This window comes from Apis cerana, linkage group LG11, assembly GCF_029169275.1.
Source record: "Apis cerana isolate GH-2021 linkage group LG11, AcerK_1.0, whole genome shotgun sequence".
Classification (NCBI taxonomy): Eukaryota; Metazoa; Arthropoda; class Insecta; order Hymenoptera; family Apidae; genus Apis; species Apis cerana.
In genome coordinates this window covers 11,971,560-11,999,098 of record NC_083862.1, presented here as the reverse complement: position 1 = coordinate 11,999,098, position 27,539 = coordinate 11,971,560, and the positions used below count along the sequence as shown (strand labels likewise).

Sequence of the window (27,539 nt, the reverse complement as noted above, 5' to 3'; positions counted from 1 at the left end):
ATAGATGATCGATCGAGATGATTCTCTTACGTAATGATAGACGAGTTAGTCAGTCCGTCGAGGAAGTTGAAATTTTTGGATGGAATCTTTTCTTTCCGTGAAATTGAAATTGTAAAATGGAGAACGTTTAAAAAATATATGGATGCAATAAATGAGAATCTTTGGAAAATTATTACAATCACCACGAATCTCTTCAGATTCTTTCGATGGTGAGATAAAAAAATGTTTAAAAAATTCTAGATCCTACAAACAGTTTACGTTAGATAAGATAAATCGCTTATCACCTCCATCTTGCTTAATCTAACTTGCTCATTAAACAAACCGATATTTTTATATCAACAAATCTTAATAAACGATGTCTCGAATATTCCAATGAAATCGATCAAATGACTTCGAAGTCGAGGTCGAACGATCGAGAGGAAACGAGAGGAGCAAGAACTGGGATCAGCCTCGCTATTTCAGCGAGGAGAAGAAGAGGAGGAGGTGGAGAGAGCGTGTATCTGCATTGGATCGCCGGTGCGGTTCGTGGTCCAGAGCCTCGATGCACCTGGTGCGCTGCTCATCGTCTCGATCTCGATGCCTCCTCCGGGCACTTCTCTCGCCCCTCCCCTCCCCTCCCCCTCCACGATCTTGGGCGATCGGCAACAACCCCCCGACTAGCTCGGCCACGAAACCAACGCCACGAAACGCCCTGAAAATCCAACGGTGAGCGAAGCGAGGATCGATCCGCGGCCGATCCACGACCGATAAAGGGAGTTTGCACGCCGCCACGAAGGGGTGGTGTTCCGGGCCGCATTATGAAAAAAGCTTTCGGACGTTACGACACGTCGTTAAGAGGGAAAGATTTCTCGACGCGGATTTCTCCTCGTCATCGGGCCTCGACCTATTCCCCAGCTTTATTACGGCCACGATGAGCCCTGGGGAAATTGAATTACTTCGAGTCGTTCGTTTTATCCCGTGGTCTCGTTTTATCTCGCGCTGGACCAATGGGGGGACGAAGGGTGGACGAGGTTGTTGCGAGAGATTGTTTCTTTTTGTTGTGTATAAAAATAAGGGTGTAGTTAAGGGCGAGATCGAGGTACATATATATATATATATATATATATATATAAAATCTGTGATCATTTCGTGAGAATTGTTCGTGTTATATTTGTCATTTTTATACTTGAACACAGCGTGGATGAAATAGATAGAAAATACGAGAGATTATTCCGTAGATTGAGAATCAATCGTGAAATTGTATTTGTTGAAATTTGTTTCTCCGATAAATGAAATATTTTTACGCAACGACTTTCCCTTGTCCCCAAATATCACCACCCTTTCACCATCCTAACATTCCCTTTCACACCTGCAACGCGAAAGATCAACGAAAAATAAGCTTGACATTCTCCATTTTGAATTCTCCAAAAAAAAGTCTTCCAATCGTCCAATCTTGGATCAAGAAACTCCAAACTCCATCCTGGCTCGAGGAGGGAAAAAAAAAAAGAGAACGAGAAGAGAAATCAAGTGGAGAACAGTCGGAATCGTTGTTCGACCGGTCAAAATTCGTTTGGTGAAAGGGTACGGGCACGGATCCTCGTGTGTATTCCAATTTATACGCGATACATACATATATACACACACACATGAGAGATGTTCCACGAAGAAAGAGGGAAAGAATACGAGAAGGAAGAAGGAGAAGAAGGAGTGCGCGCAAAACGATCGATAAATCGGTTTCCACGGCGCGTATACCGATAGCCAGCTCGTACGCGGCCCGATTAACACGTTGTTTGTATAGGGGAATGTATAATAACAGGTTGCGCCGTTGGCATAGGTGCCCATTTGTATCTGTAGGAGGGCATCTCGGGTTCTCATCCCGCGGAAGGATAAGAGAGCTGGACCGAGGAAAGGCGGCGAGGGAGAAGAGGGAACGAGACGAGGAACTGTTGGATGGACGGTGCGCAAGGTTCGAGAGAGAAGCGGAGGAAAAGATTCGGATGTGTATGCGATCGGCGAAAGAATTGGGAAGGTGATGTTTCAATAGGAATCGGTGCTCAATTCGAAGCTGACATTCTGTTCGATTATCGAGACACGTGGGATTCTCGATTTTGAAAAGAATTTTGAGAGAAAAGAAGAGATCACGCACGCAGAAATGGCCGAGATCGGATCAACGGAGTTCACGGAGAGGAGAGACGGTTCGCCTTCCACGTCGGCCTTTATGATTTGTTTACACGGATCGCCCTCGATGCGATGGGAACCCGCCCATCGTGGCAGGCCAGCACCACAGTCCCGAACTCTGACCCCCGGCTAATTGTTGTTGGCTCTAGATCCCCGATAACTAGGTCCACGAGATACCACACTGGCACCGTCAACGACAACGATTCAATAACATTTTTCGACAACCGCTTGTTCGAAAATGACGTTCGATTCGATCGAAAAAAAATCCCAAGAGGATATTCCTCTTCTCAAGACCAAAGAATCTCCTATTAGAATAAATACCCAATAGAAATATTTCGAAAATTTCGATGCTCGAGAGGAGCACCACCCTGGATCGACGGGTTCCGGGCGATCTCTCTCTCCTCGAGATGGATCGCGATCGCGAGGGGGATGATCCGGGAAGAGGAAGAGGAGATCTCTGTTGAAAGAGAGCGATCGCGAAGAGAAAGATGGGGAGGAGGAGAGGAACGAGAATGGATCCACGCTATCGGAGAAGAGGGAGAGAGGACTTATCTAGCAAGCCTCTCTCTCTCTCTCTCTCTCTCCCTCCCCTGCCCTGCCACCCCATCTGCCCGTTTCCGATATTAAAAATATCAGCCGGTAGATAGCCGGTCGGCTATCGACGCTCGACCACTCGAAGGAACTTCCATTAAAAATAGCTATCTCTATCTGAAGCCGGTACTACACAACACACAACACACCAACCAACCGTGGGCCCATTGCCAGACGCGGCCGCTCTCCCTCCGTCCTTGTCGCCCGCTCTCGCCGTCTCTCTCCCACTCCCACTCCCTCGCCTGTATCGAACAACACACAACAACACCGGTGGTGATGGTGGTGGCTGCTTTCGCGGAGAAACGGACACGGAGAACGTGCACGAGCATAAAAACCGGGCTTTCTCAGGAGATACGGGATCTTATCGCGGGCAAATGTTTGGAGCCGAGCTTATCGCCACGGTTTATCGAAAGGAGGGGGAGAGGGGAGGGGAAGAGACTCCTCTTCGCCTCTTTCCACCTCTTCACCCTCGCTTCCTCGCTTTGCTCCTAGTTTTAATTGCCGTTACTCGGGTGGAAAGTCCCTATCCCTCCACGAGAGGATCATCGAGAAGAGGAATTCTTTTCCTTCTTTTCTTTCTTCCCTTTTCACTCGAGGGACGAAGAGAGGTGAACGCTGAACGAAGGGAAGGGAAGGATGGATCGTTGTATTTTGATTCGAAGCAGATTCGACGAACAATTACTGGTTATTGAAAAAAAAAAAAACGGATCTTTAACTCGATGAAATATTTTCCCGATCCAACGAGAAATGTTGTTACACGTAATTGAAACGCCGTGCCGAAATAAATTCGCGAGGCGGTATAAACGTAAACGAAACCCGGCCAATAATTCTCTCTTTCTCTCTCTCTCCTTGCCGATCCGATCTAAATTTCCCGAGGCTCGATAAAAGAAAGTATATATACACACATACACCATATATCCCGTAGAAGGCCAGCAGGGGAAAAAACGAAGCGCAAGAAAGCGAAATCAGTTCTCGATCACGGTTATTCGAGTGTTACAAAGTGGACGTGTATACGTACGTGTGCGCGCGCGCCACCATCGGATTCTCCGCTCGTTATCCTTCCGGTTTCGTTGCGACCTCTCTCTCTCCTCTCCCTCTTACGTCCATCTTGGACGTATAATTAATTTCAAGCGCGAGTCAAGAGGAAGCGAGACGAGACACGAGAGCAAAGCAGGAGAGAGACGAGAGCAAGCTCGATCCGATTTCATATAAATAAAGATACAAAGTATTGGCGGATCATACAAATAAACTTACAAAGTATTGGAAGAAGCCCGTGGCTGTCGGCCCCTCGCTCGCTATAATCTCGATGGCGACGAAGAGGCACGAAGGACGAGAGAAGCGTACGTAAAGAGGAGAGAAATTGTGGCGAGGGGGGCCAGAAGAGCGTGGTGGATCCCCGTGTGGATCGATAGATCGATCCATCGATGGAGTCCCCCTCCCTCTCTCTCTCTCTCGGTCGCCTCGTGGCTCGAGGAGGAGGGGCAGAAGGAGAGAGGGAAAAAGAGGGATGAATCGACGTCGAAACGATACCGGCTGACCAACTGGGACAGACGGAGGAGGAGGGAAGGAGGAGGGAGCCCCGAGGGGAGCCCTCGTTGCACAATTATCTCATTTGCCGATCGGACCCTCCCACGTGTTAATTTGCTTGTTGGTTAACCCGGCGTCCCTCTCTTATCGTTTATTTCGTTCTTGCCTTTCGTGGAACCCTCCCTCCACAACCTCCTCCTTCTACTCCGTACTCCTTCAACCTGGCCCTTCTTCTTCTTCTTCTTCTTCTTTCTCCCCCTCCACCCTTCCTCTCCTCGGCCTTCCTCTCCCTGTCCTCGAAATCGCGCCGCCAATCGCCTCGACTCGCGTCCGCTCACCAAGATCGCTCTCGCGCGTAAAGGACGTGTGTATACGACTGAAACTGTGGCCTCGATCGAGAGGAAATTTCGCGCACGGGTTTAAATTGTGAGTTTAAGGGGTCAGGAGGGGTTTGAATTTGAAGAGAGGAAAAGGAAAAAATCATTTAAGGAGGATGGAATCGAAAAATTATTATTATTGTTGTTGTTGTCGTTATTGATAGGAGGGAAGAGACGATACGACGGTAATTTCGAATCGAGCTAATTTTTTTAAACTCCTCGTTACTTTTGTAATAATTCTGAAACCGCGCAAACAAACACCGAGACACGGCTAGAATGATTGACCTACCTCATTCTTTACCGCGGTATCGCGGTTTATCGTTCGAGAGAAACCGAAGATTAAACGTCACCTGTTAATCGTTTCGTGATATCGATCGAGGTAATTGTACTACTACTACTAACACTCCTACGAGAGCGTCGCGACGGTATGGGTACACGGTAGCCAAAGTTTCCAAGATAGGGGAAATCAACAAACAAGAAAGATGGAACAAAGTCCAAGCATAGATAACCGAGGTCACGATGTATATATATATATATATAGATATATCGATCGATGACCAGGATCGATCTGGATCCGTTCGCCCCCGACGTTCGCCGCTAATCATTGTCTAGACGATTTATCAAGCTTATCGCTAACTCGACAATAAGATCGTTATTTCGATCGTAGCCACGATTACCGAAGCCAATGATCGCTCCAACGACCGGTGATTACCATCTAAGCTCGCGTAATCGCTCTTTCGTATCTTTTTTTTCTTTCGAGAATGATTTTTTATTCGAAGAAGGACTCGCTCGTTAATTTAATAATAAGGAAAAGAACCTTCTCTTACGAGTATCATCTCTCGACGAGATTTCTGAATATGTATTCGAATTTAGAATAGCGAAGAAGAACTTTACCGATTGTTTTGAAAATTTGTTCGAAACCAAAATCTATAAAATCCTCCTTTCTTTAGCTCGACGCAAAATTATATCAAACGTCTGAATTCCATGGAAGAAGAAGAAGAAGAAGAAGAAGGAGAAGAAAGTTTGAGAAATCGAACTTATATTCTTTTTTCAAAGGGAGAGAGGAAAAGGAAAGGGGGATGATCGAAGGAGGAAACGAGGCGTAAGCTCGAATTCGGGGAACAAAAGAGGTCGGGCGGAAAGGTGGAAGCACGGAAAGAGAGGCAACGGACGACGATGTCGGCGACACGGGGAGGAAGTGACGTCACGGCAAAATAACGAGCCTCGCTTAGCCGCGATAAGCCGGTAATCGCGCGATCTTAATGAACTCCTCCCATTAACGCTCCGAGGCCGCGAGACCAACAACGTTCGACGAAACTTCTCCTTTTTTTTCCCTTTCTTTCTTTCTCCTCGTTCGCATGTGCTTTCGATCACTCCCTCCTTTTCCCCCCTCTTTCGAATCGGCCCAACCGAACGTGAAATCGCGAGACGATTCGAAACGACGAGGATTGAATTGGAGGAATCCAGTTTTTTCGTTTGGAAAACAGCGTCAAGATGTTTAGACAATAGAGATAGAATGTATGATGTAGAGTGACGATTAGCTTTTTGTTCTCTTTTCCGACTGATCTTTTTTCGAAGAGACGAGTAATCGTTCGAGGAAAGATAATAATCTAAGGGGACTGTGAGTACGTTTGCGAATACGAATAAAAAATTTGAGAAATAAAAAGATCCGTTTCGTGTTTTTGAGTTTAATCACGTGGAAATAATTTGTACGTAATTTTTTTTTTAATAAAACTTCAAAACCGATCAATTAATTCGATAATTTTAACTCCGCTGAAATCGTTGTCGTAATTTTCCAGATCACGATATATTATAATAAAGATCGTTTTTTAATTTTAAATCGATCGTTTATAGCATTTGTCGCGGATAGAAACATAATCGAGTGGGAAATTTCAAAGTGTACACGAGATAACGTCGTTAGGAAGATAGAGTGATAGCCGAGAACGGTACGAGTCGGAATTTCTCTGTTATTATGAGTGTGCATTTTCCATACGCCAGTGTCGTGAAAAAAAATATATATATAATCCAACGAATCTTTCTGAAACCAGCCAATCCAAACTGAAAGAAAAATCCGTCTCAAAATTTTAAATTACCGATTCTTCCGAAAACAACTGCGACTCATTTTTTCTCGAAACTTGCTCAAAAACTTTGATCCAAAACTTGGAAGAAAACGAACTTTTCTGTTTCGAAATTTATTTTCCTCGATGGAGATAGAGTGATCACTTACCTGTCAACGAGAGGACGGCTTCGACGGCCCTAAGTTGACCTGCCCTCCGTTGCCTCCACAGCAATATGCTCATCGCAACCAGGATTCTTCCTTCGTCTCTCGCTCTCCCTCTCTCTCTATCCTCAGCAACCGATCATACACGATCGACGCTGTCCAATTCGACGCGGTGATGGTAGTCGTTCACGCGCGAATCGTGACATTCCGTTTTCCTCGATCGTCACTCGCACAATGAGTCCACTATATTCGCTCTCCACGCGACGCAATTTCGCGTGACTCACAACGAACGGCGCAACGGAACGAGCAGAGTTTCCCTCCCCTGAATTTCCAAGGCGGATCGATCGATCGCATCGACCGATCGATCGATCAGATCCGACCCGATCCGATCCGATCCGAGAGATCCCGCGAGATATCGGCGCTGCGTTATCGGCACGAGGCTCGTCAACCGCGCGCGTTATCGCGATCGCGATCGCCGTGCCTGATTGCGATTCGTTCTATCGCGAGCCGATCGATCGCATTGCAAACATCGATCGTATCGCACGATCGTTGCCGCGCGTGTTTCCCACCTTTACCCGAGCACCAACCATTTCCCGGCTATGTCCCCGGTTACGTGTTTCGTCGGCTACCATTCGGACAGACGTGGAGGGGGAGGAGAAAAATCCGGTTCGACGAATCGTGTCGCCGAGCGTCAATCATCGGATCATCGATTCATGGATTCTTATTGCTCGATCTCGTTCGATAACTATTATATATAGAACGGTGACAATATTTCCCTCTCCAAGCTTCGATCATCGAATCTTTCCAACACTCGGCTTACTGTTACTGCTCCACATCTCCTGCTTCTTCGAGAGCAACCGATCCGTTCTCTCTATAATATTCACTAAGAAAGGAAACACTCGTCGAGACAATCTTCACGATCCTCCGTCCATCTCATCCTCCCTTTCGATGTTCACAGATCCCCCAAACAGCGTGGAAACTCCTCCATTGGCCGGCTCGAAGATCGAATCAATCGATCGTACGTTACATACGCGTGTACGTATAATACGTGGGCGCGATATAGGTGGTGTGCAACAACTGCGTGGGGGAGGGGAAGAAGAGGAGACAGAGTCGGTGGTAGCAGGCCGATTGTCGTCGTTGTAGCGGCGGAATAAACGAGCCGCGCGGATAATCCGCGTATCGCGGCCCGGCCGCGCTCGCTCCGACAGCTCCGGGACCTACTCTTATCGGGCAACGGGCGGCCGATAAGCCGCCACGATCGGCATCTTATCGATCGCGCACACGCGCAACGCGTGGCACGGCCCGGCCGCGGTGAAACCCGAACCCCGGCCGCCGGAAAACCGCCGGCTAATTGCGCGCGCGAGTCCACCCACTCGTCACGCCAGCTTTTGCCGCTCCAATTTTCCTCACCGTTTCGGGCGATAACGTCTGACGCCTCCCCTCGACAATTCAAGGATTCCACGGCAACGAAGGAGATCTTTTCTTTCCGGTTTTGGTGAAGATCGATGAGAATTAAGGGAGAAGCGTGGAGATTTTGGAGTTTCGATCGTACAGTCAGCTTTCTCGACGATTCTGAATCCGTTCCGAGGTGATGATTTAATCGTCCGTATAATCTTGGAAACAATTCCCCACTCGACACTTTCCTCTCGCGACTCTTTCAACTCACGCGACGGTATCTCGCCACCGATCCAGAGTTTCAGGAGTCCATCGATCTTGGAAAAAGGATAAAGGGTCCTCTGAAGGTTCCTGGTCGCAAATCCTCGGCCGTTAGACGTCGACGAGGCGGAAACGGTCTCGTTCCGACGCTGGGCAGGTTTGAAACGGAGGAGGGTAAGACGAAACCGCAAGAGGAGAAGAGCGGAGATGCTCGCCGTTGCGGTGAAGCGCTATCACTGGTTTCCAAGCGGCGTCGAGGCACCCATGGCAATGGCTACCTGTTATCACTCCCCGGGCTCTCTCTCGCTCTCTCGTTTCCTCTCGGCTCCTCCGTGTCCCCGGCACAGGCCTCTCGTCTTCTCCCTCTCTTTCACCCTCTTTCTCTCGCCCGCTTCTCTGCCGCCTCACGATAATGCCGGGCAAACATTCCCTCTCGCGCGCCAAAGGGAAAGGAAAGCAACCGCCGATCGTTTCCACGATTCCCCCCTGGATTACGTCTTTTCTCTACGTCTAACCGTGTTATACATCCAGTTATACGTTTTTGCAGGGAACCGCCAGGTTTACTTCATCCTCCACGTTACGTTTCGCCTACTAATTCTCCATTTTTTCCCTTTTTCGACGAAAAGTTCGCAGAAACGATGCTCGAAAGATCCAGCGCATCATGTACGACTCGAATTCCTACGAATTCCTATTGCTCGCGTTCGCAACGGCCACTCGAGACACTTGAAAAATCTCTCCTCTCTGCTCGCGTCCTGCTCCTCCTCCGCCACACGCGGGTCGCGTCATCGAACAACCATTCCATTGTACGAAATCGAATGGAACCGTGCTCGCGCAAATCGCGGGAGACTCGGTTCGAAGAAAAGAGAAGAAAAAAAGGAGGAAGAAAGAAAGGAAAAAGGCCGAGCAGTGTTTTATAATCGCGTCACTCGATGGCGGACTCGAGGGAATCGGAACGTCACCCCTCCTGTCACTGACGTCACCGAGGCTTGAACTTCGCCGATAGCGCGGCCAGATAACGGATAACGATAACATTAGCCCGATACCGGTAACACGGGCTCCGTGACTAATGGCGATAACGATAAGGACGATCGTAAAGACACGTAGGGGTATGACTGTATATCTAATAACCGCGCTCTTTGTCTCGTGGATGGAGGAGCATCGTTTTCTCCACCGTGGATATCGGCCACGGATCGTCCCCTTTCCTTTTCTATCCTTTCCTTCCCTTCCTCCCGCGATTAGACTTTACACAACGACGTACACAAACGTTGCACGCTTCCAAGAAGCTTCCTCGGAAAGGAAGGAAACGTTGTTTCTTCGTTATCGCCTTATTCCTTTGTCGATGATGATATACGCGATAAAGCGCCAAGTTAAGCGGTTTTTGTATATGCGAGCCGCTCGTTTTAAATTGTGTGACGAGCCACGTGACAACGATACGCTAGAATCAATAGCGGTTTAAAATTATACAAGTTTTTTCCTCGTTAAACTCGGCAAGGGAGAGATTTCAGAACGATCAAGAATAGCGGATGTTTCGATTCGACTCAACGCTGTTTTTCTTTTTTAGAAACACGTTCGATAAAAGATATTCATCGTCCGGATGGAGCGAGTTTTTATTACACGCAGGATCATCGAATATTTTTCATGACAAAATTCTCGAATAAAGATTCGTTTTATTTCTCAAACAAAATAGCACGCACCTTCGTTATCTCTCCTTGCACGTGTCATTCCGCATAAATGTATCGCCCAAGCAATCGTATAATCGCTTCACCTCCACTGTATTTCCGACTGTTTTTCGATTATCTCCTCTTTCCCGTTTCTTCCTTCTCTTTTCCCACCACCCACATCGAATCTCGGCGCCGAGAGGCATTCGTCACTTCGGATTTTCTCTCGGATCGACGTGTTACGCAAAACGTTGGTCGGCTACCGGCGATATTATTGGCTCGACTCGGTTCACGGGGATTGCGAAATTGCGGACAATTATCGTTCGCACGATCGCTAATTACCTGCCAATAAATTATCGTCGGTCTGAGGCCTTGCTCGAGTTCCACGAGTGGCGGGAACCAGTCGAACCTTCTACTCCCTCCCTCCCTCTTTCGCGGTTTTCTTTTTAATTAGACCCGCTCCCGATGATTTACGACTTCGCGGCCCGTCGCGGTCACTTTTGACTACCAGTTAATTGGCTTTTTAAATGTTTCGCTAATATACGTGCGAGCCTGCCGCCAGATTTAAATCGTAAATCGTGATCGTTGCTTGTAAATCGGTGAATTTTCTTTGGAAAAATTGACGCGATAATAATAATAATAATAATAATAATCACAAGATAGATAGATCGGATATTTATTGGAAACGAAGTTGGGTATCGGTTTAAAAACGATTCGAGATAAAAAAGAAAGAAATATTCCGTAGACTGGAATAATAATAGCTCGGAGAGGGTGAAAAATTAATCGAGAAGATCGACGATTAAACTCGTTCTTAGAAATTGTATTATTTATAATCACATATACAGATTGGCGAGGAAACGTTTATCAAAATTGCGATAACAAAGAGTACATTCAAGAGGGATACTGTGTCCATATCTTTTGCCAATTATATCCATAAGAAATCATAACGATAACGTACCCTTTCCCCAACCGGACAAAGAGCCCTACGATCGAGGAGGGCGGCCACTTCTCGCTCCGTCCTCGAGCGTATCATACCGTGTCGCCCGGATGAAATGAGTATTATTAACGTCCACCCCTTTCGCGCTGCGCTCATCAATGGCACACTTAACACGTCGTAAAGATCGGTCTGGCGCCGATAATGTGTACGTATTCGCGATTCGGTGAACCCTCGCCGCGGAGGGAGGAGAAGGAGAGGGAGATTTAATAGGAGGATCGAGGAGGAGGGCGAGAACGACGCGAAAAAGCGACCAAGGGACAAGAGATTCCGCGTAATCGAGACGTCTGAACGGAGGATGGATCATCGGCGGTGTCGGTGACCGTTGCGCGTTGTCCGATCGAAGGGAGAAGGAAGGAAGGAAGGAGAGAGAGAGGGAGAGAAGTTCGTGGCGCCGTGTTATCTTATTCGTTAAGATCCTCCCGAGGAGGCGAGGAAGGGAGAAACAGATCCGACACAGTGGTCTCACTGTCTCGTAAGATTCTCTCTTCCCTGAGAGGGGGAAGGGTACGCATGGAGGGTCCCGAGGGAGAAAATCCAGGAACGGCTTCTTCTCGAGTCTAGACGAGAGATAGAGATTCTCCTCTCTCTTCGCCCTCCACGATCTTTCGCGTCCTTTTATCTGCAACTGCCGCTACTCGACTCGCTCGTACGTCCGAGAGGGGGATGGACCGATCATCCTCGCGATTCCCGAGGGCTTGAATAATTCGATTCCAACAGGCCTCGTTGGCAATCACGTTGATTTATATATATATGGCGATATATGTAATATTGTGATCGAACACTTTCTCACGTATGTTTTTAATCATACTTGAGTTTGCTCGTATCTTTGTGCTTTACTGCTTTTTCTCTGTATCAAAAAAAAATTTCCCGATCAACCCTTTTCTAAATACTTCACACGTCCCTTCGTTTCCACGCTATTATTAAAACCACGTTATTCCCTTCCCTTCAGATTTATAAAATTTCTCGACAAAAACGAACGCGTAAAAAAGAAAGAAAGAAAGAAAGAAAAATAAATTATTCGCTCCATCCTTTTTTTCACTGCCCCTCCCCCTGCAGAAAAATCCCTAGACACTGCGTGCGCTTCAGGTGCTCACCGTGTGCTCGCCGTTTCAGCGTTAAAAAAGCTGCAGCGACCACCCCCGCGATAGTGGTCCTGACGTGTATATCCTCGGCCGCAGATGTCGCAAAACGCCGAGAGCCAGCCGACACCGAAGTTCTCCCGATAGCCTGATGGTCATTTCTCATTTGCGTAATCTCACGCCACCCTCCTCCACCTCCTCCTCTCCCTTCATCTCATCCCCAACCGGTCGCGCTGTCCGGCGAGAGGGAGAGAGGGAGGAGGTTGGAGGAGAGCTGTTCCGCGGCTTCTCTTCGAGAGAGAGGGGGGAGAGGGGTGGACCGCGCGCGACCATTTGTTCCGCGGGGCGGTTTTGACGAGGCGAGCTCCCTGCCCTAATCGCCGTGGCCGCAAACGCGACGCCTCCACCGGGAGCTAATCATAATTGCGGGCCACGATAAAAAGTGTCCGGCTCTTTTTCACCGTCCCGGCCGCCCACCGCAGGGCACGGCCGGACGATGACGAAGCGGCCGCCCCGGATATCTCCGCGCCCACCGATGCGCACCCTTAATTGACCCCGAAACGCGTCCCTCACCGAGCGAGTGAACAGGATTTTCACGTTCCTTCCGATGACGACGATCGTTGGATATTGAACGAGAAGAGGGGATTCGATGTTTCGATCGACGAATAATAAAGAGGAAATTTGATTTGACCAGACGAGGTAAGAAGTAGTAGTTCCGAGCTCTGAAATAGGGAGATTGTGTATACTGAATTATTTAGATTTGGAGGTAAAGAAAAGAGAGGTATGGATTTGGATACGGGTGACAAGGCTTTTGGTGGGACGCGCATCGAGGCGAGATGTGCAGAAACATTAAATATCGGGGCCTGGCAGCATTGTCGCCGGCTTCCTGGACCGGTCACAGCGGAACGACTTTGACAAATCGTCGATCAACCCCCGGGAATCACCCCCGCTATCTCGAGGACTCTTTGGAGTTTCGCTGGAGACCGGCCGGTGATCAAGGATCTAGCAATCCATCCTTTCGAGACTTTTGCTTCCGCTCGTAATCGTCTATTTCCACCATTAATTTTCCCCACCGATAGAACCCCTTTGATAGTTTCCGACGATATAAACGTGAAATAGTTTCGTTTCGTTCGTGTAATTAGTTTCTACGATCAACAGTTTTAACGAAATATCCTTCTTTCCACAATCTTATCATTTCATAAGAGATCAAACGTTTAATATCGACTTAAACATTCGATATTTTCTTTCCTTTAAAAGAATGCATCTCTAATGGCATCACAAAATCCGTATAACATTTATCTTCAAAGATTCGAATCGAAAAAATCAAGGATCAATCGATAATAACCCGAAAAGAAGAAAAGAAAAAAGATGGCGCATCCTCCAATATTTTTTCTCATTTTTTTCAGTCTGACGATGATCCATATATTCCTCGCGACCTCGAGCCAGGCCTCTTGATCGTCCATCTTTCCCTCGGCCTTGGCATTTGCGAATAAATGGATCCACTGTCCGTCAGAGAGGTGGTACGGGAGCATTCTCCGGAAGACGTGGTAGAACAGAAGAAGAAACGCGAAGAAAAAAGGAAAAGGAATAAGCATAAGCGAGACGAGGCGCGGGGCGAAACGAACGAAAAGGTTTCCGCGTGATAAGATAAAGAGAGCCGGCTTTCGTTATCGGCTTTCGTTTCGCGATATCGGTCGTCTTAGCGCGAAACGTATCTATGAAAGGAGGGGTGCTGCGCGCATTCGAACGCGAGCGTGTAATTGTCCTATTACCTGGGTTATTGGCCGGCTGAAATCTTGCCCTTCTCCCTCGGACATCGACTCGCCATTAAGCCATTAACGTGGAGCGGAACGCCTCGAAAACGCTTCGAGCGGGCGGATCCGAGACGCGGCGTCCCGAGACGAAAAGTTTTTCGAAACGAAAGGGGAACGCGGTTGGAATAAATTGTATATTTGTTTATACCATATATCAAATTTAGGACTGTGTATTTTAATTTTTGAAAGTAATTTAAAAGTAAAAAATTCAAATACGATTGGATAGATATTTGTTGTAGTTTATTATATCGAATGGATTGTTTCGAAAAAAGCGAGGAAAAACAGATCGCAAATACAAATATCTCGTTATTTTTCAATAATGGATAATTGATTAACCATTTCCTTAGCCTGTCTCTGATTCAAATTTGAAAAGAAATTGTATCGAAAATTGTATCGTTATGCAAATATCGTTCGAAAAGATTAGAAATGATTTTAAAAAATTAAGAGGAGCGAACACGATTCCTAGTCGATCTTTTACGAAAGAAAAGCAACCGGAAATCAAGAGTGATCTAGCAGTCGATCGCGTCAGCCGGTCGACGAGGTCCACCACCCTTCGTGACGACAGGTGAGAAGCGAAAGCTAATGGACTAACGAACACGAATTCCTTTTCTTTTTACTCGATTCTTCAAATAATTAATCGCCCCAAATAATAATTCTCCTTCGATAAGAAAACGAGCGAACGTACGAGATTCTTCGGTGCTGTCCAGTTGAAACGGAAGCGGAGAGATCGGAATTTCGTTCCCACCCTGTAGACAAGTGGCCACCCTTCGATGACAGGTGAGGATCGCTCCTCTTACGTAACAACCGGTTAAGTATCGTACGCGAGGAATCCATTAAATCCACACGTGGTGCTTCCGGTTCTCGATCGAGCCGGGTCGAGCTCCTTCCTCCTCGAAAGGATATTCGAGCTAGCTCCTCGAACACGTGACAGGACGTCGTTTGCTCGTCAACGACCTCTTTCTCGACTTACCAACAGTCCCGGGCAATAAGATCGTTCTCAAGATATAATATATCGAGTAAGAACTTCGGCAAGAGGTCTATACCTTCTTCGCGAGGAAAGAACGTTGACGTTCGAACGATTATTACGGACGAGTGGTCCAAATCCAATAATGAATTGAAAATCTAACTTCGTCGAAGGAAGGGAAAAGGAATGATCCCAGTAGGATGATCCGACGACTAGGATTAGACTGGCTGACAGACACAATAATTTCCACTCTTGTTTTCGACAAGAAATCCCGTCCATCCAACCTTATTATACCGATTTCCCAACATCCCCTTAAGAAGCTTCCACTTCGTGGATTCTTGGTGCGCAATTGCGGGAAAAAAGAAGGGAGGAAAGGGAGGGGAGAAAAGAAAGGGAAGAAAAAACGAGGTAAAACGAGGTGTCTCTTCTTTAAACGAGCTGTCGAACTCGTGTCTGGGCGATGGCGCGCGGAAGAGTAACAACAAGGGGTGGGTTTAATCGCAAATTGACTCGTCGTCGCCAATAAAAATTCAATAACGGGCTACCCGCCGCCGGTTATTGTCGAAAACTTCGGTCCAGGCCTTTTTAAACCTCCTCCACCCCTTATTCTCCCCCTGTCTTTTCTCCTTTTCCTCTCCGTGGACCACGAGCCTCTCTCTCTCTCTTCAAAGCGTTCGCTAACATTCGCTCGAAAAAATATTCGATGTTATCCGATACCGTGAATCGGCTGCCGACGGTCTGGTCGGACCGAGAGACTCTGCTTCGTTTCCACCATCATCCCCCCTCTGTACCCCCTTCGATGCCGCTCCATCCTCCGTTGTACTCTGAATTTCATTCTCGTTCGTCTGGGTGGGAATGGATGCAACGTGTAAGCTCGAGCGCGTGAACGAGCGACACGATATTATTTTTTTTCTCCCTCCTTCCCCACGATATTAGAGAACGAATCAAGGGATTTGTTTCGCTTTGTCGATCGATTTTGAAATCCTGATGGATGTAATGGGTTTGTTAACTGGAGGATTAGGGATGGATGGGGGGGAGAGGATCGATACGGTTTTCCGAATCGTGTCTCGACTTTTTCAAGATCTCAAGAGGACTCGAAAAATGTGAAGCAAATGTGAGTGTTAAGTGTAAGTATATATGAGCGAAGATTTATCGAGATAGAATGATTATCGGGGGAGGGGGAGAGAAAAAGGAATAATTATTTTCATGGAGAAATGCGTTATTTAACGATTTAACTTTACTCTGATGAGATGTTTAAATTATCGGGGAAGTTAGATTGGATTAGGTTGGAAACGGAATTCGAAACGGAAAGGCGAACGGATGAAATACGACGAGAAAATAGGCAAAATACACACGGTGGAAAGAATTGTTTACCGAAAAATCGTCGGCTCGTTTTGCCGAGCGATTGATTGAGAAATACAAAGTACAAAGATATCGAACGTTTCGCGATAATGCACGGCCGAAGTTTATAATGCTATAAAACATAGTGCCGACAGCCGGAGCGGATAACGATTCGCTGAAAGCGTCGTTAATTTGCGAACGCGTTACAAGAGACGATTTACAAGCTCTCCGGTGAACGCGGACATCTTGCCTCCATGATATTTCCAACGTTTCCAAGAGAATCGTAAATACACGCGTCCTCGAGGTATCGATACCGAATTGCCACGTTTCAAAAAAAAAAAGATCGATTAAAAGGACGGGGGAATCTCTTTCGCCAGAGAGAATTCCAATTCCTCTCATTATATCCCCCGAATTGAAACTTTAAATTTCGAACGAAAAAAAAAAAAAGGAAAAAAGAGTACATTTATTTGAAATTTTGAAAAAGTGGAAAAGAAAAAAGATAGATATTCCTATAATCTATAATTCTAGAAAAATCTTAAATTTTGTTTTTAAAAAAATTTTAAGAGAAATTCGATAAGTAAAACGATAGAAAGAAAAAAAAATCTCTCGCAATATGGATACGATATTTATCCCTTTCCGTAAGATAATTCTGAAATCGACGTGACTAACCTATCGAAAGTCTGTCGACGACGTCGGGAGTAAAGGCTGGCAATTTTTGCCCGTGTGATAATTTTCCCAACGATCGGGCCCGATGTGTGGGCCCGAATCCTTGTAAATCACTCGCGCCGGTTGCACGGAATACCGTGTGCTCGCGCTCCGCCGATATTTATCTCGCAGAAACCGAGAGAAGCTTATTAGACTCGGATCCATGTACCCTTAACAGACGTTCCTTATCTCAGGTGTCGACGCCTCACGCGGAAAAGGTTAACGTCGGGACAAACGTTAACCTCCGATTTACGTTCCTCCGCTCTTTTCAACAGCGCCGCTATTTATCGGAATAGCGTTCCGCGCCGATCGAACGCCTAACCGCGCTCGCAATTAGGCTCGAGCGAAAAGTGCACGCGGCTCCCACTTGCGAAACTTGCCATTCCATTTTCGACCGTCCCGCTTATCATCATTGTATAAAATTGGGTATTTCGTCAATCCAGTTTAAAACCCTTTGACTACTTCGACCGAGTCTCGTCTTCTTTTTAAAACCCTTCGTTTTAAAACGACACGTTGAACCGAATCGAATCGGGTGTGACGAGCGTTAAGATCGAGATTTCGGTTTTAAAAAGTAAAAGTATTAAGTGTATGATAATGGAAGTGTGCCGCGTGGACTGTTAATTAGATAGGCAAGCTAATTGTACGATTATACGAGTTTTAAGAAATGTATTTATACATGTGTGCAGAAAAAGAGGAGGAAATCCGGCACGATTAAAACACGTGCAGCACGGAACGGAACAAAATGTACGCAGATACGTCGATCTGAAGTGCAAAATAGAATAGAAGCGTTTATATAAAATTTGAATTCACGAAAATCTACCACCAGATTTTGTGGGCGATACCTGCGAAATATTGAAGAAAAGAAAAAAAATTATGCAAAACCCCGTTCGAAAAAACTTTCTCATTTCTTCATTTTCCTCCGTTCGTAAAAATTATTACGCTTATTTTGCATAAACATCCTCGGTCTAGACGTAAACCATCAACCTTTCCTTTCTCTCCTCAACCTTTATTTCTCTCTTTCCTTTTTTTCCTCTCCGTTTCGTCGTATCAAAACAACCCTATACAGAAACTTGCACCGCCTCGCAAAAAAATCCACCCACAAAAACAGTCCACTTACGTTACAAACCATCCATCGAACGCTCCGCGCGGGGAAGAGCAGGAAGACCTCCCCTCCCTCTCACTCTCTCTCTCTCTCTCCCCACGATCCGCGTGTAGTCGGAAGGAGTCGGGAGCGAAAAGAAAAAGAGACCGTCTAAAAATACACGGTCGACTCTAGGTGGGAATGATTCGGTATCTCGGAGGACGTCACGGGGGTCTGAAATATGAGAGATACGATGGACCTCGCCCCCATACCATCCCATTCCCTCGATGGTGCATTAGCGCTAATCTCCGCTCTTTAGTCCTCTCTTTATCTTTTCTGCCCTCGTCCTCCGCCACTTCCTCCCCCCCACCGTCACCTCTATCCCTTCTTCTCCGCCCCTCGTCCCGCTCCCCTCCACCTCTCTCGTCCCTTCTCCCTCTATCGTTCTTTCTCTCTCTCTCTCTTTCTCTCTTTTTCTTCGCTCTTCAGAGAAGAGTGTGCGTATGCGTATATACGAGTCAAAGGGAAGAGTGACGAGGAGAAAGAAGGCGAGGAGAGAGGAGATCCGTATACCTGTATACCTGTTTCCTATACCTTCGAGCCCACCTCGGGACACTTTTATCGGCACCATCTAATCGCCACGATCCGTTATTTGGTGGCCACGTTATATATGTATGTGCGTGTATCTCTTCCTCTCCTCTCTCTCTCTCTCTCCGTGTTCCAGACACGGTCCAAGAGTTTTGACACTTGGAATCTCATTAGCGATCGTGAAATCCCCGACCCTGAAAGGGATTAACGGCGAGAGGAGGACCTTTCTCGATCCTTGGTTAGGAACCGACGTGTCGGAGATGAAGAGGTTTTTAAGAATGGAGAGAGAGAGAGAGAGAGGTTGAATGAATTTTACACGAGATTTTACGCCGAGGGAGATCTCGTTTCTCCTGCTTGATTATATTATACAACTGGATGGGATGAGCGGGGTATAACTGCTCGTTCCCTTTGCCACTTTGGTCAGGTTTAATGAATTGTTCGAAGGAGGGAAATTGCGGGGAAGGGGAAGGAAAGGCCAATTGTCAATCAGTGAAATTTTCATTTTTTCCTCCAGTTTTATCCTTCGATCGTTCCAAACGAATCGCGAATAACGATTCATAGGTTATTGTTTGATTAAATCGGCGAAGATTAAACGCCTTCGAATTCCTTTATCCCTGAAACCGCGAAATTAATCGCGGATCTTGGGCGTCTGTGTGTAGTACTCGGTGAATTATCCCGTGAGAAGACGGGATAACGGTAACTGGCTGGCTGAAAGTAGAGTGGCGATATCACACGTCGTAGGACATCGCAATTTCATTCAAATGCTCAGATAACGGGGGCCGTAATGGCGGCAACTTCACCGTCTCCTCCTTCTAGCGACGTTACTTCTGGAATCAATGAATCCGAACGCGATAATGCCAACTTCTGCCAACAGCTTCTCCCGACTCGCCGCCTAATCTGCCAGCTACCGATACTTCGAACCGTCTTGGATTCCTTCATCCAACGAAGAACGCACCCCCTCCCTCCAGCTAACTTCCCCCTCCCAAAATCCGATTCTACGAAGATAAACGCTTCTTGTTCCAATCGCGAATCTCTTCAACGATATAATATAACGCCCTTCTATCAATTTGTTAAATAAAACGCTCTAGATTTAGATCTAAATCACTGGCAATCATTAGAAACATTTATTGGAAACAAAACGTCGTGTTAAAAAGAATCGAGAGTTTTCTTTTTCCCCAAGATCTGACTACCGATTCCTAGCCACGGGTCGAAGATTTCTCATCGAATCTAAAAAATAATCCAGATCCTTATACTCGCATGTTTCGTAAAATCGAAGAGAAGATCAAAAAAAAAATAGGTTTAAAGGGAGAAGAAGAAGAGAAAAAGAGAGAAACTACGCGGCATACCTAGACCGGTCTGCGAGGCAGACATCCGCGGGTGGGCAGCGAAATAAAGCAGGAAAAACTTGGCCGCGAGATAAGTGAAAGAAGAGGGGAGAGGAGGTCGGAGAAACGGCGTTTGGCTTCGACGTGCGCTAGATACACGATACGTCATTACACCTAGGTCCGCAACACCCGCGGCAGAGCAACCGAGGGAAAGAAGAGAGAGGGAGAGGGAAGAGGTGGAGAGGGGAAAGCGAGAGAGCGAGAAAGAGAGAGGGGAGGAGAGTTTGACAGATCTTCATAAAGGCACACACAACTGTGCCGCGGCGATAAGGGAATCGGGAGCAGGCATCTCGTCTCCCTCTCTCGCGCCGCCAACCCCCGCGTTTCTCCACCCACGTAGCGGGAGCCAACCCCCGCAGCCCACCTCTCCCCCAACCACCCCCGTAGGGGCTTCGAAGGGGTTGGGGGAGGGCAGAAGCACGGGCACTCAGTCAGTACGCTGCTATCATTTTTCCACACGAGTGGGCGGCGGCGTCGGTGGTTCCTGGGTGGTACTACCCGGCTTCTGCTCTCCCCTAGCACTCTCCTGCCCCGCTTCCCTCCGCCCCTTCTTTCGCGCCAAGGTCTCCTCAACCTGGACGCTCCTGTTCAGCCGCACCATCTTCCTTTCCGACGCTCGGTTCCTCAGGCTTTTGCTCTCTTTTTTTTCCTAACTTTTTCTTTAACCTAAGCTCGCGCTTATGCCACGCTGGATCTCGTGATTCCGTGAATAGGTTTCTATTTGTTTCTTTATCGTTGGCAAGTGTAAAATGGTTTTGTAGTTGCTTGCCACAAGAGTCGAACTTTCGATCGATTTTTCATATTCAAATTCATCCCCCACGATTATTCTCTAAAGAAAAAGAAAGATTTTCTTAACGCGAGTCCTCCGGAATTAAACTAAAATAAAATCAAACCACGAAAGATTTCTAATTTCGCAACAACACGTGAAAGAACGATAGATCTCGTTCCGCGCGCCTTCATTTTTCTATTTTCCACCAGTTATATTCCGCTATTATTTTCACCGCGAGAAAGCCGCTGATAAATCGAACATCGTCGCCGTCAACCCTGTCCCCCCCCTCCCCCCAATCGAGCATCGCACACGCTCCTCTGGTGCCGTTACAAATCGCTTCGACTGTCTGCCCGCTGTTCTCTCCCCGCCTATGATCGAGCGCGCCCTGCACCAGAAGGATTCCTGCTCTATGGTGATAAGAGGAATCGAGCGATTTCTTAAGGCGAGCGGGTTTCCCCCGATGAAGAACGAGCCGCTGTCCTGTCCGCTCACTTTTTCCACCAACCTTGGAAAACCCACTTCTCATTTCCGCCACGCTTGCCATTGCTCCTTTCCTTTTTTTCGGATCGTGACTCATCGTGCAGATCGACCGATTTTCCAAGGATCCGATGGAAAGTTTAAGAGCGAAAATGTTTGGTACAAAGGAAGGGAGAAAATCGGCGATCGAATTTAAAGAAAGGGAAGGACAAGTTCGAAGCGTGGAGAGTACTCACTTGTTCTCTCGAGGAGAGCAAAAGGGTATGCGACGAGGAAGAGTAGAAATTGATTGACGTGGTGTAGCACTGACTTACCTGGAACAGAAAAGAGGAATGCACGGTTAGCTCGTCGATAAATAATTCAAAGGATTTTGAAATTTTATCGGTCGTAATGATAGGCTTGCTCTCATGCGCAAAATATGATGTATCGATTAAATTTGGCACGAATTCTAAATTCTAGTTATCGTTTCATCGCGTTCTGATCTTCGATCAACTCTTAATTATATACGGGATGTGCATCGTTGGAACCGCTCGTTGGAATAATTACCGAACGATTGATATTACGCGGAGAGAAGAAAGAGGAGAGAGAGAGAGAGAGAGAGAAGGGTAAGAAAGGACGAAGACGAGATCTGTCGACAAACATTTTTCGAGATCACATTAAATCACCGACTTTCGAATAACGTTGTAAATCGTGGCTTGAAACGAATTTAAAAAAAAAAAGAAAAAGGAACGCTATAAACGATCGAATTACGAAATAATTCTCGATTATCTTGAATCGTGTTGCGATCGAGTAATAACAGCGCGTTATTACATTAACCGGCAACGAAAACGAGGCTAAAACGAGTTCTAATTATCCAGGGGTAAGGATTTATCCCGATCGACCACCCAAAACGGAATGCGCGGAATATCTGTGATAAATCACGACGTCAGCCGTGGCCGGAACCGGAGGATAAGAAGGTTCGGAAATAAGAAGAATAAGGGGAGGCGTGCTCAAAGTTCGTGGCGCGCACGTGTCCCGCATCGTGGATTCGAGTCACGCGCCCTATCGGAAATTAGAGCCGCGTCAAGTGGAGCGAGTCGACCACCCGCCACCCTGTTACCAATCCCCGAGCCTCTAAAGTTACGGGAGGCAGGGGGTGTCCCGCCACCGGTTCGTATCCTTCATCCGAAGGAGTCGAAAAGGGTGAACTTCCTTTGAATCGTGGACGGCTATACGATCCACACCCGGAAGGAGTTGATGTTTCTTCCATCGATTCGACCCATCGGGTCGATCGTACGATACTTTGGACGAAAATGCATCTCGAATTCGAAAGTTTCCAATTTCCAGTGTTTTTCAATTTAACGAGGATCAATTAGGAATCATTCGGTTGTAACCGTTTCGAAGATTTAGTTTGATAATAATACATGAAAGGAGGAGGAAATTATAATATATATTTTCGATGATTTCGTCGTAGGGCTATTAAACGAAAGCCTTTATTCTCGCTCCTCCTCCACCCATTATCACCACCACCCTCGATCGATCCAACCCCTTCAATCGTAAACCAGCCCTCTTCGAGGCGGCTAATTTTTGCTTACTCCTCCATACGCCTGTGCTAAGATAAATCGCTCGAGTATCCTCCCCCTTGGATCCAATTCCAATTATTAACACCCCTCCCTCCACCTTCCTCGTGGCGAAGAGTCTGCCGGTGCTTCGAGAGGGTGGCTCGGCTCCGACCGTCGAGCCTGATAATTCTAAAAACGGCACGAATGAAGGAGACGGGCGTGCGTTAGCCGGCGAAAGAAAAGAAGAGGGGTGGTGGGTTTTAGTGGGCAGAGAGATCGAGCCGTTTCTCTGGCCGCGGATGGAAAAAAGCTGCTTGCGTCGGCTGGATGGATTTCCAGCCACGAATCGACAATAATTGTCTGAATCAGCCACGAGCCGGCCCCTTTCTCGCGCCCGCGCCGCGCGTTGCCACCGCGGGGGATGGAGAAGAGGGTGGTTTCGAGCGTAACGAAAGACAAAGGAGCATCCCGTTCGTCGAATCGCGCGCTCGAGCATGGCGTATCTACGATCCCTGCCACTGCCTATTCAGAAACTCCCTTGCACTCTCTCTCTCTCTCTTCCTCTCCACTCGAAGCTTCGAGCCTCCACGATTATTCCCGATACATCCACTCACGTTACTCCGAGCTTTTCATATTACTTCAGCTTTATTACCTACGGCTGGAGAGAGAGAGAGAGAGATTAAGCTATTCCGCCAATCGTGACTTGCCTCTTTTCGCAGCCATTATTCCCCTCGTAGGTGTCGTTTTCGCCTCGAAAAATGTAATGCAAACTCGATCCACTCGATTGGGATCGAAAGGAACGACATTAGACTGTAACTGCGTAGTTCATCGAGACGACTATAGCGATAATTGATAATTGGAGAGAAATAACGAGGAAGGTAAGGATTTTTCCAAATGTTTCAACGAAAAATAAGGAGCGTCGTGTACCGAGAGTCGCAGAAACGGTAGGGAGAGGAACATCTCGTGGCCATTACGAGAATGAGATTTACGATTTGACCGGGAAGAAGAGCGCTTTTCGCGGCGTCTATCCGTTTTTGGCGGCACGCTCGATGCCCTTAAATGGCCTCACCCCGTCCCGCTATCTGTATCGCGATACGCAACACCCACGCACGCCGCGCGCGCGCGCGGATGTTGCACTCGGCCGGCCTTAATGTCCCACGATTGTATTCAGATCCCCGAGTTTTTTTTCCACGCGTCCGCTCTGTTCCACCGCGCTCGAGAATCCAGCGTTTCCTTGTCCCGCTTTTTTCCCGCCGATGGAAATGACGCCTCGAAACGGGAGTTCCTTCTCTTTTTTTTCCTTCCTTTCTTCCTTCTTTTTCGCGGAAATTTTTATCGAAGATAGAGCATGAGTCGAGTTAACGCATTCTTCGATTTTTGGAATGGATTTATTATTATTATCCTGGAACGAGTGTATCGATTAATTGAGAGCCCAGTGGAGATTCTGATAATTTTATTATAAAATTGATTTACCGTAATAAATAAGCGGTTCGAGATGAGACGAGAAATGTGTTAGAAAGTTGGATGGTTGTTACTTGTGCGTGTTTCCTATTTCTAGGCGAGAGGTTGGAATTTTTCATAGGCGGTTAGTTATCCACAGGCTGTATTCAAGATCGAACACGATAAACGACTTCAGAAATTTCGAAACTCCGTTCCGAGAGAAGGATTGGATTCGCGATTCTTTCATCGAAAAAAAAGAACCCATATAAAACTCGTGATAAAACTCACATAATAAATTATCACATAATAAAACTCCGAAATCGTCGAAAAGAAAGTTTGAAAATCACGATCGATTTTGAAAGATCCTCGCAGATCCAGATGGAAAACTCGTCCATTCGCATCCTCTTTCTCTCTCGAGAGAGCCGTTCGATAGATCGATACCGTATTCCCAAAACAATTACCGCCGCGATCTTCCATCGAGCTGCACAACTCGACTTTCTCGATTATTAAATTTTCCCTCGGGGCGGCGAATCCCGGTAAATCATTTCCTCGCATTAATATCGTCCCTGGTACGCCAGATACGAATCTGCAGAAAAGCGCGCGAGCGCGCGACTGTGGAAACATCCTAGGATCGCGGATCCTTCGTCTCCCTTCCCCCTAGTTCTCCTCTTTCTCCCCTCCCCTCCACTCCACTCCACTCCGCTCCTCCCCGTTGGAAACGAAATCCTCGTCGATCGTTCGATTCGTGCCGTGCCGATTCATCTCGATATGCGGGGAGAGGGAGGGGGGGAGAGAGACAAGAGCGCGAGAAAACGGGAGATCTCATCTGGCAGTCGTGAAAGACGGAAACGGGGAAGTGTCGGGGATTGAAAGAAACGAACAACGGGTACTGGGTGTTCCATTTTAATCGATCTGTGGGAATATGAACGCGAAGACGACGAGGAAGAAGATTTTGCGTTTCCCATGCTTTCGTAGGATTACTCCCGTAAATTTTCCCCGATATATATATATAAGAGAGATCCTTCGGGCTTGTTATCTTATTTATCGTGATCAATATTTTCGAATGAAGGGGGAATACGAGGAATTGTTTGAGCAGAGATTAGAGAAAGCTGATGAATAATAGAATACATAATATATGTCTGGAAAGATCGAACCCGGTCCTCGACTCGCGTCGTAGTTTCTCGATCGAGCGCATCGCCGATTTCGACGATCGTAATCCAACGAGAACACCCCGTATAGAGCGAACAACTCGTCGAGATTAGCGCTCGATCGCGAGATAAGGAGTCGCGTAGGAGTGGACGAGGTGCGGGAAAGAGGCCCGCTCCGGGCGAAAGATTTTTTTCGTGTGTTAAATTATAATTTACAGTTAACCGATAACAGGAACGAACGGTTCGTATCCATCGTCGATTCTGTTCGTGGCTCGATGTATACGATGAGGACGAGGGGACGACGAAAAAAGAAGGAACGGTCCGCCGGTGAATGGAGAAAGCAACCAACTCCGGCGATCGCCAGATGGATCGTTCGATTTCGCGGATCACGATTTCTCGAATCGGCCGACGTGGCAACGATTTCGCGCGGCGGTGGCCCGTGAACGACGCGAAATTCCACCCTCTGTAAACGCTCCAGTCGAATCGAAATTTCTTCTTCCTGTCATCAATTTCAAACTCTCCATACAAATTATACGATTCTTCAACTTTCACGTATCTCGTGCAACAACGAGATTTTCTAATTTTCTCGAATAGCAACTGGATTTACTTTAATACAACTTATATATTTTATCCACTAAAAGTTTCGACGAAAATCCAAAAATCATACTTGATCATTAGAAAAAATAATAGACGATAAAAGGGGATCTATACATCTCTCCTAAAAATAAAATACTTTTTTATATATATATATTCCACAAGTTATTACGCGACTACTCGCCCCTACTCACCCAGTCGAATCGAAATTTCTTCTTCCTGTCATCAATTTCAAACTCTCCATACAAATTATACGATTCTTCAACTTTCACGTATCTTGTGCAACAACGAGATTTTCTAATTTTCTCGAATAGCAACTGGATTTACTTTAATACAACTTATATATTTTATCCACTAAAAGTTTCGACGAAAATCCAAAAATCATACTTGATCATTAGAAAAAATAATAGACGATAAAAGGGGATCTATACATCTCTCCTAAAAATAAAATACTTTTTTATATATATATATATATATATATATATATATATATATATATATATATTCCACAAGTTATTACGCGACTACTCGCCCCTACTCACCCAGTCGAATCGAAATTTCTTCTTCCTGTCATCAATTTCAAACTCTCCATACAAATTATACGATTCTTCAACTTTCACGTATCTCGTGCAACAACGAGATTTTCTAATTTTCTCGAATAGTAACTGGATTTACTTTAATACAACTTATATATTTTATCCACTAAAAGTTTCGACGAAAATCCAAAAATCATACTTGATCATTAGAAAAAATAATAGACGATAAAAGGGGATCTATACATCTCTCCTAAAAATAAAATACTTTTTTATATATATATATATATTCCACAAGTTATTACGCGACTACTCGCCCCTACTCACCCAGTCGAATCGAAATTTCTTCTTCCTGTCATCAATTTCAAACTCTCCATACAAATTATACGATTCTTCAACTTTCACGTATCTTGTGCAACAACGAGATTTTCTAATTTTCTCGAATAGTAACTGGATTTACTTTAACACAATTTATATATTTTATCCACCAAAAGTTTCGACGAAAATCCAAAAATCATATTCGATCATTAGAAAAAAAATAGACGACAAAAGGGGATCTATACATCTCTCCGAATAAAATACTTTTTTTTATATATATATATTCCACAAGTTATTACGCGACTACTCACCCCTAACGTACGAGCTGGTGAATAGGGTTAGTGTGGGAGGCTGGTTTTTGTTTTCGCGGAAGATACGCTGGTTCGCAACGAGCGAAAGGTCAGATCTGTGAGAGTTAATCCCTCGGAACACAGAACCTGGCTGCCACCGAACGAACGTGCGTGATTGTTTCGTTTCACCGGGCCCCGATCGCCGCCTATTGATTCATGAGCGATTAGTCGCGAATAATGGATCCCCGGTTTTTTTTCTTTTCTTTTCTTTTTTGCATAGCTCGTTCC

General features: G+C 46.3%; 1 protein-coding gene across 9 annotated transcripts in view; it reads right to left on the bottom strand.

The window, feature by feature from the left end:
* The window catches only part of LOC107995119 (zinc finger protein ush), a 166,005-nt gene that overhangs the window by 42,725 nt on the left and 95,741 nt on the right, over positions 1–27,539 (bottom strand). The window contains exon 2 of one of the 9 annotated variants that reach the window (XM_028665382.2): positions 21,624–21,701. The exons of 7 other annotated variants lie outside the window; for them this stretch is intronic. In XM_028665382.2, coding sequence (XP_028521183.1) covers positions 21,624–21,701 — 78 coding nt within the window. Of the gene's footprint in view, positions 1–6,879; positions 10,623–21,623; positions 21,702–27,539 lie in introns of those variants that run through there. One more of the 9 variants, XM_017052411.3, reaches the window with a different exon arrangement.